The sequence below is a fragment of the Pyrus communis genome, chromosome 11 (genome assembly GCF_963583255.1).
Source record: "Pyrus communis chromosome 11, drPyrComm1.1, whole genome shotgun sequence".
Classification (NCBI taxonomy): domain Eukaryota; kingdom Viridiplantae; phylum Streptophyta; class Magnoliopsida; order Rosales; family Rosaceae; genus Pyrus; species Pyrus communis.
The window spans coordinates 6,985,645-7,002,055 of record NC_084813.1 but is presented as its reverse complement, the minus strand read 5'-3'; the positions used below and the strand labels follow the sequence as shown (position 1 = coordinate 7,002,055).

General features: G+C 36.2%; 1 protein-coding gene across 1 annotated transcript; it reads left to right on the top strand.

The window, feature by feature from the left end:
• Positions 1-11,910: 11,910 nt before the first annotated feature.
• Positions 11,911-14,445, top strand: LOC137707607 (uncharacterized protein At2g34160-like). The gene is made up of 5 exons (XM_068446514.1): positions 11,911-12,118; positions 12,288-12,336; positions 13,291-13,353; positions 13,440-13,504; positions 14,213-14,445. The coding sequence occupies exons 1-5, from the start codon at positions 11,996-11,998 to the stop codon at positions 14,306-14,308; spliced, it is 396 nt and encodes a 131-aa protein (XP_068302615.1). The 5' UTR covers positions 11,911-11,995; the 3' UTR covers positions 14,309-14,445.
• The last annotated feature ends 1,966 nt before the right edge of the window (positions 14,446-16,411 follow it).

Here is a 16,411-nt window from a genome sequence, read left to right as displayed (position 1 = left end):
GATAACCATTACAAGGTGATTCAGTGGTTAGGAACGAATTTCAAATCCGAATTTTACACGTTATGTTCTGAGTTTAATTTTTGACACTGGTGAATTATATGATAGTTGTCACATCCCGACCCAGGCCTCCACCACATCCCGGGCTCGACTCTACCGTAGCACGATATTGTCCGCTTTGGGCCCCGGCCACGCCCTCACGGTTTTGTTTCTAGGAACTCACACGAGAACTTCCTAGTGGATCACCCATCCTAGGATTGCTCTTGCGCGAACTCACTTAACTTCGGAGTTCCGATGGAACCCGAAGCCAATGAGCTTCCAAAAGGCCTCGTGCTAGGTAGAGATGGGAATATACATATAAGGCATTGTGTGACGGCCAGCACGCGTTGATTTTGGTCGGGGCGTGTCAGTAGTGGCTAGAATGATGCTAAAATGTCTTTGTGGGTCTTTTCAACCTTCGAAAAAAGGACTATCATGATGAAATCACCAGCTAGTCTCATTTTGTAAAGAAAATGGGCAATGACACTTTTGCGACTGATATATGTTGTGTGGTTATGAGTGAGTATGTAGAGTTTATCCAATCCACGTGCTTACATGAAATCAATAGAAATAATATTGGGGGCTATAAGTATGAAAAAGGCTACGATGTATAATCTTAGTGAACAAAATAAACAGAAAAATATAAATTATAATGTCACTAAAACAATGAAATAGCTTTAGTAGCATTTTTTAATTGAACATTGAAGTAGCTCTAGTACGTTTTGGCATGATGTAAAATCATATACTATTGCTTATGATCATGACTTAAGAGTTTTTAAATATATATGCAGACACACAAACAAGACACTTTACTTTTTTTTTCTTTTCTTAAACAAGTATCAACCTTCAGTCAAGAGTTGTGGCTTGATGCTACACAAGGTAGGACTTTACTCTGAATATAGTATGGTACCCGGATCAATTAGTAGTAAATTATTTTGGAATTAAGATATGGTAAAGATTACGTAAAGGTCGGTACAATATATAGGCGATAAGTTAAACTTCCGCAGATGACTAGTGCAAAGTTTCAAAACAGGTCACTGGGATGTGATGTCGAAAACCAATCGTTCAGGATGAGGCTTTCTATTTTAAACTATATAAAACATTAAAACTGTTGGCAGGAGATTTAAACTTGGTGTGTAAGTGCATCACACAGCCACTTTAGAAAGCTTTTAAATTTAAATCGGTTCCTTTGCACACATGGGACTGTTTTGTTCCTCTGCACAGTACACATAGCATTTTCAATGTTGAGAAATGAGACCTGGTGATAATTAAAGTTCATACATAAACCTCACCACTAAGAAACAATCTTAATATATTTTATCTCGCAAGGTATCGTTTCATTCAACGTGAACCTAGCTTAGCGATGTATGTGGATTTTCTTCATTTTTGTTAAACAAAAACGAAAAGCTAAAGACTAACGAGGGAATGAAAGTGTATGCTTCGGTGTTTCTATGACAAATAAAAAGATCAAGTTTTGGAGTCCTTGTCAACCTGCACTACCGTTCAAGCCAGTAGTGATTCAAACAAATTCCTATTGACCAAGTGCATGCGCAAGCAACTAATAGAAAATGGTAAGTTTTCTTTAATTAAGTGCAAACCAGCTGGTAGGCTTGTTGCAAGGAAAAATATATCATCAAATTAGAAACAAAGCAACTGAAAAATAAAAACACTTGGAAACAAAGCCAGAAAAAAGAATGAACAAAAAAGTTGTTCGCCCCAAGGCTGCTGGTTGTTATGATTTCAACATGGCATGGACTAGATTAACCTTAGAAAGTATGATGGTACGAGTGAATTTTATTGTTTTTCGATCTTTTCGTTGTTGAGAATATTAGTTACACCTAATTAGATGTAGGTGATTAGGGAAGACATACTAAACCTTGCCCCACAAATGTTTCTAGTACATATAGATAGAAACTAGTAAAACTAAAAAAAATTATAAACAAACATGCAATGCAAATACAAAATACAACTATTTAAGTTGCACAAATCTAGTTTTCAAAGAGGTAAAGTCAGTAATTGCTGTTAGTGTCTGAAAATTCATTTTTCGAAGTCGATTTTGATGAATATCACACATGACATTTCTTGTTCTGTTGTGGAAAAGTCAACACCATATGAATAAATCCAAAAGAATGAAGAAATGAAGAGGTTTATAGAGAGGGATTGAAGTAGATATGTAGAGAGAGCAAGAAAAAGGAAAATTGCATTCTTATTTAATGATATTGAAATCAGTCCAATACGAGGTACAGTACAAGCATATATAAATAGTAACACTCCGCCTAAGCATTAAGCAAACCTCTCTACCAACTATCTAACAGTAATACTCGTGTTACATGGTTTAAATTTAGGATATCTGGGTCTATAGGGTTAGTCTTTTCACTGTCATTGTTAAATTAAATTGGTGTGTTTGTTGTTTCTAGTTTTTTTGCTTCGCATGTATGTCTTAGTTTGGTTTCGAGTATCCTTATCTTATTGGTACTCTTTGACAGAATAGATATTTATAAATATTTTTCATATCATTTTGATGCTGGTAATGTGTTGTAGTTCAATTGTTGAACACTTCTGGGTGATGATTTTGAAATATTACTAGTGTTGGCTTTTTGTCAAGCATTTACTTCATTATGAGATGAAATTTTAGGTCATTTTCTCTGTACTAATTGACTTCTCTTTACCTTTCTTGTTGCACAATTCTCTATGTAGCGGTTATTATAATTTTTAGTTACTTTTGGTTGACAAACTAAAACTTTAGTTACCCTAACAAAGGAAGAAGAATAGTGGGATTTTAATATAATTAAATTTTTAGTTTCAGGAGAAATGAGTGTTAGATATTTATCAATCATCAATGACAAATATATATGAGAAATGCTAAGAAGACTATCTCAAAGTGAAGCTCTCTATAAACTCTCTGCCACATATGTTGTTGGCACAATGTTTTATAATTTTGACACAGAAATTGTGCCCTAAACATGAGGTGACGAAGAGTCTATGTAAAGTCTCACTTTTGAGAGTCTCCTTAGTATTTCCCAACACACACACACACAGAGATATATATACATATATATATATATATATAAATTCAACTATGCTAATAAACAATAAATTGCAACTAAATATATTGACAAAGTATGAATAAACAAAATTAATATCAAACATATAAAATGAAGATCGAGACTTGCGTATCCGCAAGGTTCTTGAAACAAAAATTCACCTCTACTTTGTACTTGTAGTTCTATAAGCGTCTGCTTCACTAGGATTCAACAATACAAACTAAGATTCCAGCACTGGAAAACTTAGTTTTTGGCATAATTCTTTATGGTTCTCTTAGTATGCTTAGTATTAGAAGGAAGAGTGATTTGTGATTTGAATGATATGCAGATGCATGTATTTATAGAAGTCATATACATGTTCACAACATATATGATTTTGGGAGGCAACTGTTCAACATAAAGGGTGTGTGGCTTCATCCTTTCCTTAGACTTTTCCAAACGTTCTTAGATTTCTTTGAAAGAATTAGTCCGTTGAAAAAAAAAAAAACGGATTAATTAAAATCCGAAAATAATTTAATAAATTAAAAACTAATTATTGAATTTAATACTAAAATCGGAGCCCAAGAGCCCATCTTTTGATAATTAAATATATTTTAATAATATATATAATTATCACACCCCAAAGCTCAAACCCAAGATTCAAGTCCAAATTTGCTATCTATAGTCCATCTTTTTAATCACTTGGTAATAGGGGTGGTTCGGTATGGGATCCCATACCGAAATTCTTGTCCCGATTCCCAAACCGAAATTTTCGGGAATTCCAAATTCAATACCGATCCCAAACCAAATTTTCGAGAATCCCAATTTTCGGGAATCCCGAAATGCTTTTGGGCTTTTGGACTAAAATTTGACATATTATGCTTTTGGGCCTAATTTGCCAATTTGTTGTTTCTACTAATCTGCCAATCAAATGGCAAGGCATGTTTCTACTAATTTGTCCACTGCCCACTGCACAAATTTGACATAGTTTCATAAATTAAGTTTCAATCTGCCCACTGCCCACTGCCCATCTGTGCACAAAGTTTCAATATGCCCACTACACATGCATGCAATAAAAATAAATTAAGTACCAAATCCAAAAGCAAAAATAAGGGTTACAAGCCAAGATTTTAAAATAAATAAAGTAACAAACCCAAAATAAAAAAAAATAGTTATGAGCCAAAGTTTCAATAATTAAGTTACAAACCAAAAGCAAAAAAGCAAAGCTTAAAGTTTATAAATATTGTTGGCCTCTTCGGCCCTTTCGTCCCCTAAATCTTGTTGATGCTTGTGGTTGCTCCCTTCTTGTTGGTACTTGCACTCTTCCCCTTGATGTTGATGGTTGAGCCCTTCCCCTTACAATGGGTGGTCGTGGAGGTAGTGATTGATTTTGATGTTGTTGAACTTCAACTTGAGGTGGTCGAGGAGGTGGAGGTGGCATTTCATTTTCTTATGTTGTATTCTCCTCACCTCCCAAATTAGCCGTGCCTAAAACAATAAACCACAAATCATTTACATTGAATTATAGTCTAATAGATAATAAATACTAAGAAAATAAAAGAGGAAATTAAATTGTTTACTTACTTCTTTCTAAGCGTTCAAGCTCTTTGTAGAAATGGAATTCGTCAAGTGTAGGCTCCTTGTAGAAACAAAATTCCTTTCCTCTAAGTCAATCACTAGTAAACACTAAAGCCTCAACCGTTTTAGGTGTTAAGGAAGTTCTAAAAGGATCAACAACTCTCCCACCAAGACTAAAGGCATTCTCACTAGCAACGGTGCTACTAGGAAGGGCCAAAACATTCTTAGCAACTTTACTAAGAGTTGGATATTGAGCACAATTTCCTTTCCACCAATCCAAAAGATTGAAACCCTCATATGTTAGGCTTTGATGTGGATCATTGAAGTACATATCCACTTCATTGGCTATCTCATTTTGTTGTGCCTCCGCTCTTTTTTGTTGGATCTTCTTTGTCATCCTTGAAGCAACATCAATAGCTATGATCACACCCCCCCCCCCCCAACATCATCTAGTACAACACTTAATCTTTGCTCCACATTTAAGGTAGCACTACTACTAGTACTACTACTAATACTAAGGACCACTCCCTCCTTGTGTGCATTATACAACTCAGTTACATAGCCTTTAACCCTTACTTTCTTCTCCCTTATTTTGTTCCATCCATAGCCGAGCTCTTCTAGATTTGTCTCTAACATATCAAATTTGTACCTAGGGTCAAGTGCTTGGGCTACAAAGAGAATATGATTCACCTTTTCAATGTGACCCTAATATTTGTCAAACTTGAGCTTCATTGAGGTAGCCACACTTTGCAAAGTGGCATTAGAGGCGTTTAAAATTTGTTCTTGTATCTCCACTTGCAAGGCAATCATCGTGCTAAGTATTAAGTGTGACGTTGGAGTAAGGGTTGCACTCAATGTCAAGGTGGCATCATAAAACTTTTTAAGAAAGTGAGCAAAACTCATTGACCTTTCCCAATCATCCACCTCCGGATGACCCACCTGCTTGGCCTTTGTTGTCACCCCATCAACCTCTTTCGAGACCTTCTCTTTAAAGTAAGCAATAAAAGAGTCATACTCAAAGGCCATCTCAGAGAACACTTCTTTAAACTTGAAAGCACTATTAAGCATCTCATATGTGGCATTCCACCTGTGACAACATCAAAAGGGATACTTGACATCCTATCAAATCTCAACAAGACACAATATTCCTTAAAAGACTTCAACCTTGCCGCGGATGAGTGTATAAACTTCACACAATTTCTTATGGCATCAATCTCACAACTAAGCTCCATCATTCCATCCTTAACTATCAAATTGAGGATGTGACAAGCGCACCTCATGTGCAAGCGAGCCCCGTCAAGTAAAAGAGTACCATTTGACTTGAGTCTTCTTTTCATGTATGCATTAGCGGTGTCATTTGCACTAGCATTGTCAACGGTAATACTAAATACTAAACACCTTGTCTATGCCCCAATCATTCAAGCAAACCTCTAGACATCTTCCAATATCATCACCCTTATGAGAAGTAACTTGGACAAAGTTTAGGATCCTCTTATGCAACCCTCAATTAGTGTCCAAAAAAGGGGCCGTGATGACCATGTAGTTTATCATTTGAATTGAGGTCCAAGTGTCGGTTGTAATATGATAGGAGCATATTTAGGCGACTTAGCTAGCTTATTCTTGTGCATTTGTGCTATTATTTCTTAGTTAATGTCGTATTACAACTCAATTTCGTGTGTTTGTAGGTCCTATGGGTTAAAGTATCAAGAAAGGGCATTTTGGTGCATTTTGGAGCAATTTTGGACACTATGTGGATAGCTTACATATGGGCCAACATGGATGGACGAATTTGGACTTCAAGAGGCTAGAAATGTGAGAAGAAGAGGAAGGAACTAAGCTAGGGACAAAGTGGATAAGGTAGGAGCTCAAAAGAGGAAACATTATCCAAAACCTTATCTAACCTTATCCAACATTATCCAAAACATTATCCAAACCTTATCTCATCTTATCCTATCCAAACCTTATCATGTCTTAATCCTAATTGCAAGGGGACCTAAATGGATAATTCTAGAACCTATTTCTAGAAGCATCCTATTCTAGAAGGCCCAAATCTGTCACAAAACCCATTCTTTCTAGAAACCCTAGAAAAGTGACGCCCCAAACCTTTCTAGAAGGCTTTGCCTTGCCTTGCAAACCAAGCCAACCTTTCCCTATTGTGCCGCACCTTCCTAGGCCCTAATTCCCTTTGGATTCTGATTTCCAAGGCCTAATCCCTTTTGGATTTGGGTTACACAAGCCTATTATGAGACTATGTGGGCCAAAACCTCCTCCTAAGTGGATTTGATTAACCATAGCCGAACCCTAGGGCCCTAGTCCACTAAATTTGTTAAGCCTAACCCTAATCTACTTAACCCTAGGACTATATAAACTTAAATTCAGCCAAAAACTCGTACACCCCCTATGCTATACAGAAAACCCTTGTGCCGCAACCTCCATTCTCCATTCTTGACCTCCATACACCTCCCTACACATCCATACACATCTGCCGCACCTTTCCCACCATAATCAACCATCATCCGTCCCTCTAAACAAGGAAACACCATCCAAAACCCCCAATTCCACCACACACACTTTGTGCGGCAGCAAGGAGGAGGAAGATGAGCCAATATGTGCATCGAATCCATCTTGGAATCGCTGAGCGTTTAGGTGTAATCTTTCTTATGATTTTAATGTTTAAATTCAATACTTTTTGTTGTGCAAGCATGAGGAACTAATCCCCTTTTGGCTAGGGGGAATTTCGAAACCATGGTTATATTTGCATGATGATTTGATTACTTTCAGTTGTGATTTCATGAATGATGAATTCAATTTACTTATCTGTTTTAATTAAAACTTGTTTATGTATATGAATTGAGAGTGCACGCTTAATTTGCATGCATAAACATGATGCTAGGGTATGAGGGAACTTCACCTAATCGTTGGGAACTTATATTCATGAGTAGTTAAGATTGTTGGTCACAATTATGTTAAGTAAATTCTTGGCATAAATATCATGCGCTTTCATAGTTACGAATGCCTCGTCAACACCTATGATTTCCATAGAACCTAATGATCTTTGATTGTCTTTCTTTTATGCGCTTTCATATAGAAAACTTTTAAGGAATAATTTGATTGCAATGCGCTAATTCCATTCAATTCAATGGTCTAAGGGAAATCTGAGAGTTAATTTAAGCGTACCTAATTAACTTGGGGTGTTGAGGTTCATAAATTCATTGAATAAGCAACTGGAAATTGTGTTATATGCAACTATGCCATGTGTGGAGAAAAACCTCCTAGCCATCTCACCATCCACTTAATTCTATCAATTTCGTCCAAATCTGCCTAGTTTACATATTTGTTTTGTTTGTTTGATTTTCGTCAAAAATCAAATCCCCAATTGTCTTAGAGTGTCTAATTGGTCCAAATATGTTTTAGATTGTATTTTTAAGAGTTTTGAGTCAAGTTAGAACCAATTTTCGTCCAAGTTTGTGTTTAGGCTCAAAACTGCCCAGATTGTGTTTTTAAGGCAGTTTTGAGTGTTTTTAGCCTATTTTGAGTCTTGTGAACGTGTTTGAGTCTTTTTAAGTGAGTTTAAGTGCTTTAAAGGTTAGTTTTATTTATTTGAGTCAGTTTAGAGTGTTTAGCAATCCCTCCTAATCCCCGGTGTAAGAACGATCCCTACTTATTTATATGCTACAATTGTCAAAAGAGGGTTAATTTGTGTGTTAAGTTAATTTTTGCACCATAATACTCACTCTCAACCCCTCAATCACACTTTTTATTTTAGCCTTCTCTTCAACATACAACTCCAAAACCGTCGCCGCCACCTTATGCCTATTAGGAAGTTTGTACTTTGGATTAAAGTCACGAATAAAATATCGAAAGTCTTCTTGATCAACCACCTTAAAAGGCATCTCCGCTATTATAATCCACCTCACACATCTCCTATCAAGTCTTTTTTGATTGAAAGTGTGAGTGACAACCGAACCTCCCATCCTTGCTTGTGTCAATGTAGGTTGCTTCAGATCCACATTCTCAAAGAGACTAGAACCCAGGCATTTCCTCAAATGCTTAAGAATTCCCGTCATTCCATGAATTATAGGGTGTGTCGGTACTAAGAGTTTGCAATGTTTGCATTCGGCCATGAAAGATTTCTCCCTATTATTATCGGTGATCGTTACCCTCTTAGCAACATTCCACGCCAGACTTGGACCTTTTCTCCTATTGCCCTTTTTTTCGAGGAGGACCCTCCCATTGTCTCACTACTTCTTCTACTTCCTCTTCCCCCCTCTTATTCTATTTGTTCTAATGCAATATCCTCCTCCATATCCGGATCATCATCCCAACAATCTTCATAATAATCATTATGCAAATAAGCTTGAGGTGAGGGAGTGCCTAGTTGAAGGGTACCACTAGGTTGGGTTTGTTTTCGTTTTTCTAATACCGAGTCCATAGGTGTACTAAATTGGCTACTAAACCCGTCCATCCTAACAAATAAATAACAATGCACATTAATATATCACAACCACAGTTCAACATATATCCAAATTCCAATAAATAAATAAAATAAATGGTTCAAAAATCTGAGCATTCAACATAGAAAATATATGGTTGTGAGAAAAAGAACTCAAAATATATAACAGAAATCAAACGAAATCTGCCTATTCAATACTTTCATGGCATTTGCCCAATCTGCCAATTTGACATAATTTCATAATTTCATACTTTCATAGCATCTGCCTATTCAAAAGCAATCTGCCAATCTGTATGTGCACAAATCTGTGCACAATAGCATTAAAAAATTTGAGCACAATAGCATTCAAAAATCTGAGCATTCAACATAGAAATATATTCAAAAATCTGCCAATCATGTCTTGTTTCTGCTAATCTGTGCACAAATATGCCAATTAAATGGCAAGGCCCAGTTAAGTATCTGCCTAGAATATGCCAATATGTGCATAGAATTACAAAACTTGATTTGCTATCAAACATTAAAGCAAGACCATGTATCTAAGATTCTATAGCCAAAACAAAAATATTACTTGACGCAATGTGTGACTAATTTGAAGTTTGAACAGGTGGAATGATTAACTCCTCAGTTGCTACAGCAGTGCTAAACCTGCTAACACTTCTCCCTAAAGACAACCAGGAAATCAGTCAGCATAGATAATCACTTGTAGTAGTGCTTAATAATTTTCTTTATTGATTAATGATCAATGATAGCGGTTTAATTTATTACGTGTAAAGGTGCACCAGTGAACGCTTAATTCAATGATGTGTGTGCAGGTGTGAAGAGATTTACTTATTGTCGCAAGTAAGACTCCAAGAAAAAAGAATAACTTCAATCTATTTCTCCAGAGTGTAAACTCAGGGGTATTATTCTCATTAAACCCTTTGTTAGTTAAGGTATCGCAACGAAAGTGCAGTTCATTAAGAATTGAGTTGAAATTCTCCACTTCCAAGCTATGATATTAGAGCCTAACAATTCGAACTAGCCATCTAGAAAGTTGAAGAGTTTCCCTGTATCTATTCTGTGAACATGAAATTAATGGACTAACACAGTGGGGAAACCTAATACCAACATTCTGAACGAAGCGAGCAGGATGCAACCAGAAACAAAATTAGTTTCTGTTTGTAAGGATATAATACATTTCAAGGCAAAGAAGCTTGCATGTCTCATTTTATGAACTTATGACTAAGAACAGTTACACTCGAGAATTAGACTACCAGGCAGGAATCATATAAGCTAAAGTAGCAGGAAAAATGTTAAGATGTGAAAGGTTAACAGGTGAAGGCATCGTGGGACAGTATACAATACATTCACCTGAAAATATTAGGATGCCCACCTCTAAAACACGTTTACTGGCAAATGATAAATGTCCATTTTGAAATTTAGATCTTAGAGCTTTAACTAGATCAAGAGAACCTTCCCACAACTTTAATCCCCCTACAACCCGCCAAAACCAAATACATAGCATCACACATGGTGCTGCAGTGCATCATCAATAAAAGAAACGATTTTTAAAAAAGAATGTGATAAACTCAATCAAACATCATTTTAATTATTTGAATGACTACTAACAAATAGATGAAATGGAAGAAATGTATAAGTTATTAACACACAAAAAAAAAATTGCCAATGGCATGAATAAATTAGGCCATCAGCGAGTCTATAACCGGCCTCGAGCCCTTCAACAATCCCTACTGTCAAAACACTAAATTAATTACCTAATTTGGGTGAGAGTGAGACTCAGACTCAGTGTTGGATCGAGAGTTCTGTCTATGAGAGAAAATCGCCCACGAGAGAGAGATCACAAGAGTCAGAGATGATTCGTGAAGGAAGGTTGGAGAGTTCTGTCCTTGATGCTTTGGCGTGGTGGTGGCTGGGTGGTGATTCGTGAAGGAAGGATGGGCCGTTGGAGAGTCAAGACGATTCGAAGGAAGGCTGTGTGGTGAAGGATGGCTGACGGTGCCTGCGCTTCAAGTTCAATGGAATTGGAATCAATGGAACGAAAGTGAAATGGGGGATCCGACCTAAAAACAAATGAATGGCACAGATTAAATCTAAAACAATGAACGGTTGAAATAATTCTCTTATAATTAAAAAATAATATATATATATATAATATTTATTTCGGTTCGGTATGGGAATACCGAAAAAATGAAGATGCAAAATCGAATCCCATACCGAAAATTTCGGGAATTTTGGTTTGGGACCGGGATTTTTTCGGTTTGGTTTGGGATTTTTGGGATTTTTTTCCAGCCCTACTTGGTAAGAAGAACAAAGTGTTAAAAAATGTGAGAAATTTTTGGTGGTAAGCAATGTGGGACAATGAGATGGAATGAAGTTTCTACTTAAAAACTTCAACAATGAGAAGGTTGAAATAAAAAGGTAAGTCATAAGGTTGTAAACATTTCTAAATATTTTTTCGGGTACTTTTTGTGCATTAATGTTATTGCATGATGATATTGTAAGAAATGCAGTTTTATTTTTTATTGTTAGTGTGAAACAATGAGTCATATAAATTTGGCATGGCAGAGTATTTCCATTTATAAGTGAGAGATTTTAAGTTCGATTCTGGTTAAAGACGAATTTGAACTATATTATTGCTAACACATTATGAGATTAAGCTCAATCTGTCTTTTCCGTAATGGATAATATCGTTTGTTAAAAAAAAAAAAAATATTAATTGCACGGATGCTTGCACCCTTATCTCTTCGGACCGTGTACAGTTTGGTCCATTTAGGCCCATATATAAGAGAAACCCAAACAAAACTTATTAAGAGAAAACAATTGTAGAAAGAGAAGCCGGAGATAGAGAGAGTAGTCAGAAGGGGATTTAGGGTTAGGGTTTTTTGAAGCTGTTCACTCAGTTGCGATGGAGGAGATAACTGAAGGCGTGAACAATATCACCGTCAATGCCTCCGATTCGCACAAGAAGAACCGAATTCAGGTATCGAATACCAAGAAGCCACTATTCTTCTATGTAAATCTTGCCAAGGTAAACCCTATTCTCTACCCTGTTCGTAATTCTCTGCTTATGTACGGATATTTACATACGAATACATACATCTATGTATACATATGCTTGTATGGCTAATTTGCTTTCCGGAATTATAGTTCATTTATTTCTATAAATCATATGCTTATGGCACTTTATTGATTTGCAGAGGTATATGCAACAGTTCAATGAGGTGGAGCTCTCTGCTTTGGGAATGGGTATGACATTTCAGCTGTTTCCATCTCGTTATGCTGTTGAACTTATAACTCTATTTGTGTCGATATCTGTGTGTTGTGTGATGTATCAATGTACTGGCTGTGGACGTTACTCTGAAATCAAGGAAACATTCAGGTTCCTAATCAAGTTGTGGAAGATAACTGGAATGTAGCCTAATTTGTTTGTAAAAGTGTTGGTTGGGTTCACTCCATTTGACGAGTTGAGCTATTAGTTTCTGCACAATCCAACATTATTTGCTTTTTTTTTTGTCTGGTTAAGGTGGAAAGAGAATGTTTATTAATTTGTTGAGCCATTCTGTCAGTAATAACCTTCTTTCAAGTAGCGAGAAGTTGAATAGAAACATTGGAGTGTTTGACATTCCTTAGACTACTCTTTCAGATTGTACATGCTCCAATACACCAGGTTGAAGGAATTCTTTCCTTTGAGGTGGAGCTTATATTTCACTAGATGTCTTTATCTGGAAAAGTAGTCTTTTGGCTCCTTCCAGTTTGGTGGTTGCTTATCCTTTGGTTTCCTTGCTCATGTTTATACCATGGTTATCAAGGAAATAACTCTTTACCATTTCAACATATACTTAGAAACAGAACTACTTCTGATTGGGACCTAGACAACGCTTCTGGTAAATCTATTTAGTTGGTAGTTGCAAGGGAAAAATGGAAGTGTTTAGTGAACAAGTTATCTGAAGTAAAGCTATGCCAACTAGAATGGTTACTTCTAAGTTAGAGTTTATGTTGCAGAATGTGATTTCCAACTCCCCTACCCACTCCCGAAACAGGGGATTATGAATCCGGCCAAATGTTGCATTCCCATCCCATTATTTTGCAATATTTGGAACGGAGATGTTTTTATCATGGATGTTGGAGTTCTTGACTAAAGGTTTGATTTGTTTAGTATTAATGCTGATGCAAGGACTAATTTCTCATGTACCATTGCAGCTATTGCCACAGTTGTCACAATCGCAGAAATTCTGAAAAACAATGGACTGGCTGTTGAGAAGAGTGAGACTTCTATTTTCCTTTTCCACCTTTCAGAAAAGAAACTATCAAATTATTAAATTTACTTATATTATGGAATGTAAATGCAGAAATCATGACATCGACTGTTGACATAAAGGATGATTCTAGGGGAAGACCGGTGCAAAAGGCCAAGGTATGTCAATATGATATTTAGAATGAGTTTTGAATCCCATTTGAAACATGTCTATTTCGATATTCTTAAAGAATAAGTCAGATGTATAGCAGTGAAAGAATGGAGTGTTGAGTGGAGAGATCCTTTTGCACTTATTGTTGCCCCTTTGGATTTGTTTTTCATAAACATCAGTGTGCACTTATATTGTTGGGCTATCTGTCATGTTAGAGTTGTTATCTGTACATGCCAGACTGTATTGGTTTTTAGAAAAGCAGATGTGGCATGAACGGCAAAATTATGCGGCTCATAAGTTGATGCACTTTTTTGGTGATTGCTAATTTGAATAAGGAATGTTTACTTTGTAATCGATCATGTATTTATCTGTTGGCAATGTGCAATTGTGTGAGATTTAAGGGAAAAACTTGTCCATTCTACGTGTATTTTGAGTTTCATTCTACCAATAGGGATATCATTTCATATCTTCTGTCTGGTTATTTGCAGTTATTTATGACCTTATAGCAAAAACCTTTTTATCAAATTGTATCTTGGTATCTATTTAGTATAGGACCTATAGTTTGTTTTCTGACTTCTTCAGAAGAGTGGTACCTTATTTGTGAGGGCTTCTAGATCAAGTCGTAGAGCACTTTACGGTCACATTCATGACAAGAGATTGGACTTCTTCCTGTCCCCTACCAAGTATTCCATATTGATTTATTCTTTTGGTTTTAGATTGAGATAGTACTTGGGAAGTCGGAAGACTTTGATGACTTGATGGCCGCTGCAGCTGAGGAGAGGTTGATTGCAGCTGCGGAGGAGCAAAGCTGAAAAAGGTTCCTTGTTCGGGGCTTCGCTTACAGTGTGTTTGGCTTGAATTATGTACTCTAAAGTTGGATCTGGAAATAAATTTTGTTTAAGTATATTATTCAAGCATAGAATATGTTATGGAAAAGGCATTTTCTATATAGCTCTTTTCGTCGATATTTGTTCGTTTGATTGCTTTATATCTGTAGGCTAAGCTGCTCGTTAATGAGATTAGTATTTTTAAAAATCTAATCAAAGACGCATAAGCAAGCTAGAATAACTGCATTAACAGGTAATCTTTGATTTACTTGCATTTCGGTTGGATTGATTGAAATGCATTTCCTGGGGTGGCCAAGAAAATCGGCTTGCGGACCAAACTGGCTTAAAAAAAATTTGGTTTTAGTAAAATAAATGCATGTTTTATGATCAATCAAATTTTTGGTCAGAAATTATGATCCATCTGAATTACATGAATTGTTGCATGAGTCGAGCAATTTATGCCTCCTAATAAAGTTTTAAAAGGTGCAAGACACTCGTCAGGCTGGGGTCTAGGGCTTAGGTGAGAATTTAGGCGGATTTAAATAATTTTATTATAAATTATATAAATTAATTAAATTTACTACGTAATATATAAAAACATTGAATAATATGTTAGTTTTTAAAAAGAGTAATATGCACGTAATTGACGGTCCAACGCTTAGGCGTCACCTAGATTGATTTTTAGAACATTGCTTGCAAATGTTTAATGGACAACAATTGGTGTTCTATGTACAAGGGATAATATTATTTTTTTAGAAAAAAAAATTAGGATCTCATCCCTTGTTTACAGTGTTCTTTAACTCAAATCTTATGTGTTTTCAAATTTTTATCAAAATCCTTTGACTTTTGTCCACGTCAACATTTGACACACCAACTCAATATTTTATATTAATCTATTATCTTTCTCAAATCGAACCTGAAATTCGGTCGTTATATAATTTATTATACCCATTTCTACTTTATGCAGATGACACATTGATTGTATTTTAGGATATGTCTAGAATTCAAGAGTTAAAGATGCAACTGAGTAAGGAATTCAACATGAAGGATCTAGAGGCTGCACAAAAGATTGGAATGCGAATCAGGAGAGACAGAGAAGGGGAAAAATATGGTTGTCACAAACAAAATATATTCAGATTATATTGGAGCATTTCAATATGGACGGAGCGAAGCCAGTGTCCACTCCATTAGCAGCTCATGATCAGTTGAGTGCGCGAAAATGTCCAACAACAGAAAAAAGAGTTGGAAGAGATAGAAAAGTGCCTTATGCAAGTGCAGTAGGATGCCTCAGGTATGCAATGATATGTACAAAACCTGACCTAGGCCAAGGATTAAGTATTGTTTCAAAGTATGTGGCGAATTCAGGAAAGGAGCATTGGTTTGCTGTTAAATGGATTCTTCGTTACTTGAAAGGTACAAAGAGTCTAGGAATCTTGTTTGAAAAACAAGAAAATGAAGCACGTGTGCTAGATTATGTGGATGCTAACTACGAAGGAGACTTTGACAAAAAAAAAAAAGGTCCACTACATGTTACGTTTTGGTTTGTGGTGGAGGAACGATCAATTGGAGAGCTACTGTTTGGTTAATTATAGCATTGTCTACTACTGAAGCGGAGTATATTACGCTAGCAGAAGCTAGAAAGGAAGCAATTTGGCTTAACGGTTTAACAAGAGAGTTTGGAATTAGTAAAATTTCATGGTGATTAGATGTGACAGTCATAGTGCTATTTACTTAGCAAAGAATCAAGTGTTTCATGGGACATCGAATCATGTAGAAGATCGTTGTCACCGGATTAAGTACTAGGTAGAATCGAAGGAAGTTACATCGAGAAGGTTCATACAGCGGAGTATGCTTCAAATTACTTAACCAACTACAGTAGACAAGTTCAAGTATTGCTTGAACTCGCTTAGATTTTACAACATGCAAAAGATTGGACATAGCACCTTCTCACTTAAGGTGCATTGAGGCAAGAATAATTTTGCCAAGGTGAAAGTTCTTGAAGTTTTAGGAGTTGCTTCAATAGGTTTGAAGATATTATGGGATGCAGTAGTCATCTCTTAGTTTTGACTCACCAGGTCAAAGATTGTT